This window comes from Oryza sativa, chromosome 1 (assembly GCF_034140825.1).
Source record: "Oryza sativa Japonica Group chromosome 1, ASM3414082v1".
NCBI classification, from domain to species: domain Eukaryota; kingdom Viridiplantae; phylum Streptophyta; class Magnoliopsida; order Poales; family Poaceae; genus Oryza; species Oryza sativa.
The window spans coordinates 36,182,370-36,186,560 of record NC_089035.1 but is presented as its reverse complement, the minus strand read 5'-3'; the positions used below and the strand labels follow the sequence as shown (position 1 = coordinate 36,186,560).

General features: G+C 38.7%; 1 protein-coding gene across 1 annotated transcript; it reads right to left on the bottom strand.

The window, feature by feature from the left end:
* Window positions 1–2,377: 2,377 nt before the first annotated feature.
* On the bottom strand, window positions 2,378–3,844 carry LOC4327431 (transcription factor LAX PANICLE 1-like). Its single transcript, NM_001409099.1, has one exon. It carries the CDS (start codon window positions 3,410–3,412, stop codon window positions 2,765–2,767), a length of 648 nt encoding a protein of 215 aa, NP_001396028.1. The 5' UTR covers window positions 3,413–3,844; the 3' UTR covers window positions 2,378–2,764.
* Between the last annotated feature and the right edge of the window lie 347 nt (window positions 3,845–4,191).

Below are 4,191 nucleotides of genomic sequence, written 5' to 3'. Positions count from 1 at the left end.
TATTAGATGATAAAACATGAATAGTACCTTATGTGTGACTAATTTTTTTAATATTTTTCATAAATTTTTCAAATAAGACGGATGGTCAAAGCGCTAAACACAGATATTTATGGCTGCACTTATTTTGGGACGGAGGTAGTAGAATTTTGTTGTAACTTATACTACTGCATTCGGTTAATTATACCCTAAGTTAATGTGTAACACTTTGTTATAAGTTGGGAGTGGATTTTGATCCCTCGAGGTGACATCCCCTCGTTGTTTGCGTGTCACTCTAATAGTTATAAAAAAATTGAGAAGATGTACTAACATGTGATATAACACTCCACAAACATGCAAGTTCAAATTTAACTTCTACATTTCGCAACGAAAAAAACAAATTTAACTGTGAATACATATTAACTTGTTGTAGTTTAATTTTTTTTCCGTTGCAAGATGTAGAAGTTGATTTTTGAACTTGTATATTTGTGAAGTGATATATCGCATGTTAATACAACTTCTCAATTCTTTTTTCAATTTTTGTCATAATCATTTGAGTGATATGCAAATAACGAGGGGAGTCCCCTCGAGGGATCAAAATAGTTTCCTGTTATAAGTTAAATAGTACACTCTTTATCTCAAAATAAGTTTATTTTTCACTTATCTCACACATATCAATATAAAAGATCAGAGTACTTTTACTTTATCAAATACCAATGAAATTATTCATTTGTTAATTTGTTCCTAATATATTTATTTTCATACTTTTACAAACACTTATGCAATTATTATTTAAAGAATGAACTTATTTTGGGACAAACGAGAAAAAAGCAAGTTAAAAATGAAATTATTCTAGAATAGAGATAGTAGTAATTAGTACTCCTTCCGTTTCATATTATAAAACTTTCTAGCATTGCCCATATTTATATAGATGTTAATGAATGTAAACACATATGTCTTATAATATAAAACGGAGGAAGTACCAAAACTAATGCATTGTCGACAATTTTATTTGTCACATCCAAAACGTCAGTTATTTGTGACGGGAGTAGCTAAGTTAGCTAGTATTATCTAAGCTTTCATAATAGTATAACACTATATGTCGAAGTTATATCTTATCTATTATTATATATTAAAAGTCTATTAAATTTCCTACAAACGCTCTCAAGCCGCCACGTGTAAATCCTACAAACGCTCCTAAGTCGCCACATGGTGTTTTAATAAATTTAAGGAATATCTAATAATTCTTAAAAGGTAAACCATAGATTTTATTTTAAATACGGTGGACCCACTTTAAATCCGTATCGTGTACGTGCACTGGTGCACGTACTGTGTGCACGTACGTACGCCATATATCCTTTCTCTCCTCCTCTTCATGCTATATTATGTAGAAAATACATAATACATCATTAGAACATTAGAATATTTACCAAAAAAATTATAGTTGAAGACCCAAACTAACTATATTTAGTAAGTAAAAGAAATAAAACACATTTATAGGGAAAATCGTATAGATATTTTAACAATCTATTTAGCAACACATATATTTTAAATAGAACAATATGCAATAATAAACAATTTTAATTAGAAAATATATATTTAATAAGTATAGAACTTTGGGTCATTATTATGTTTGTAAATATAGATAACTCAAGTTGGTGAAACCAATGAATCTATCTCAAAGGAAATAAAACTCATCTCTTCCTAATGTCGGGCGTACCTGTGCACGTCTCCTGTAAGCAAGATCAGGATACATATATCTAATCTATCTTTACTGATCCATATGTAAATATATGTATAACAAATTACATTAATATGAACCAATTAAAAGGAGGGCTAGCTTGATGGTCCATTATTAAAAATAATATTTTTTAAGATTTGTTAAAAAAATCCCAAAACATTCAATCTAAAAAGAAAAAAGCACCTTATTTTTAATTTGAACTATTAGACATGTTTTCTAAACAAACTAAGTCTACCTCATTTTTAAATGATGAAGAAGAAAATAATAATTACTTATAGAGATGAATTAAATATTACGTAGTATGAAGATAACAAATACCTAATGAAAAATATTTGAGCAAAGCCAGCAAATAAATTTATGAAGAAAATGTACTTCTGATCCTTATAAGTTTTTCAAATACGGGCTTATGATATACTTGCCCGCGTGAATACGTGAGCTACCATCCTTGTTGATTTTAAAAGTTCAAACCATCTTTTTGTGACCGGGGGAGCGAGTAGTAATGTACTCCCTTTGTTCCTAAATATAAGGGATTTTGGTTAGATATAATGTATCCTAATTCTATGAATCTAGATAGGGAGCATGTCCAGATTCGTATTAGGATACGTCTCATCCACCTAAAATCCCTTATATTTTAGGACGTAGTGAGAAGAATATACGTACTATCATACATGCCGCAAATGGAAAGGAAAAGAAATTAACACAGAATGGAGCTGAACGATAAACATCAGACTAACCGAAATGGTGAGATAGCAATTAAGCGATCGAGCAAACAAGTTCAGATTTCAGAATGATATCTAGGAAGCATGCACGCATGCATGTAAAACAAAGCTCTGTTATGCATTGCTCCAACAGAACCCCATGCATGCATATATGCATTCTTACAGAAATCAAGAGTCTAGCTAATTTAAGGGACCATGACCAACCGGTAATATATTGGTTGACGACCTAGGTAAGCTAAGTAGAGCTAGACAGCTAGTGGGTAGAGCCAATATTCGAGCATACTTAAGGAAATTAACTACCTAAGCAAGCCACTGTCTCACTAGCTAGCTAATAAGATCCTTGCGCACCAGACTCCTCACCGTGGACATTGCACACCGAGTAGCACGAGGGGTCAGTCTCCTGGACGAAGACACAGCAAGGCAAAGGAGGCAGCTGATGAGCGCCGCCCATCATCAGCTGCCCCGCTGGATCGAGCGCTTGCTGCATCATCTGATGAGCCGGGCCGTCGCCGTAGCCCACCGCCTCTTGCATCGGCGCCATCTCCAGCGTCGTCATCCCGGCGTCATCATCGCCGGCGCCGCCGTGGCGATGGTTCAGCTCAAGGGCCAGATCGGCGTCGGCGGCGGAGAACGCCGCGGCGACGTCGGCGTGCTGGCAGCCCTCCTCGTGCTGCACGAGCGCGGCCTGGTGCAGGGTGACCTGCGCCTTGAGGAACTTGACGTAGTGGATGGCCTGCTCCAGCATGGACACCGTGTCCATCTTGCTGCCGCCCGGCACGAGGCTGCGGAGCACGCGGAAGCGGTCGCTGATCCGGTGCCGCCGCTCCCGCGCCGCCACGCTCTGCGGGTCGGTGGAGAGCTTGGCGCCGGGGCGCCGCCGCCCGCCGCCCCGCATCCTGCCCTCGCCGAGGCCGCCGGCCGTGGGGTGGAGGTGGTACGGCTGCGGGTGGATGGGGAAGCCGCGTGGGTCATGCATGTTTTAGTCGTGGTATGGATCCATAGATGGTGCGCTAGCTAGGAGATGGATCCGCGCTCGTGGCTAGCTAGCTGCGCGTACAAACACAAATGTGCTGGGTTTGTTTCAGCCCCTGGAGCTATTTCCGCTTGCTGGGAGGAGACGCGCGGTATGCATATATATACTGCGCGCGTACAATCGCATGGGAGAGTATAAGCACATAGATGCATGGTTCTGTTACTCCGCGTGATCTTTTTTAACCATGTATAGTACAAATTATAACTGGACAAGAAGTTTTATCAGATAAAGCTTCTTATATTTGATCGATAAAGCTTTGTCAAGTACGGTTTGATATTTACTTTGTTCCTAGATTCTGTAATTCTCGTGCTCATAACTTACCCTAAGAGGGTAGAAGTTGGAACCCGGGCCAATATGTTATTTGGATTAACCATCGTCATGGCCAATCTTGTAAGTGATTTGGTCAATCTTGTAAGTGATTTGGTGGTTCAGTGATATCACTGAACCAAATCGGTTAATAAAGAGGAAAAATAAGAGAATTGGTGTTGAGATTCATACTCTAAGACTTGACACCAACAAATTAAAAACGCCAATCGAAGAGACACAGCATGAAGTGTGTGTCTAGAGCTTGTAGGGATGATCTAGATGGCTAAAACCTAAAGGTGAGCAGAGAAATTAAAGGGCGTCGTTATATTATTCCAAGCAATGAATTGAACTGGATGAGGCAGTGGTAGATTCCACTAGAAGGTGAGAAAGACCAAGTATGTTTAGGTATGTAGTAG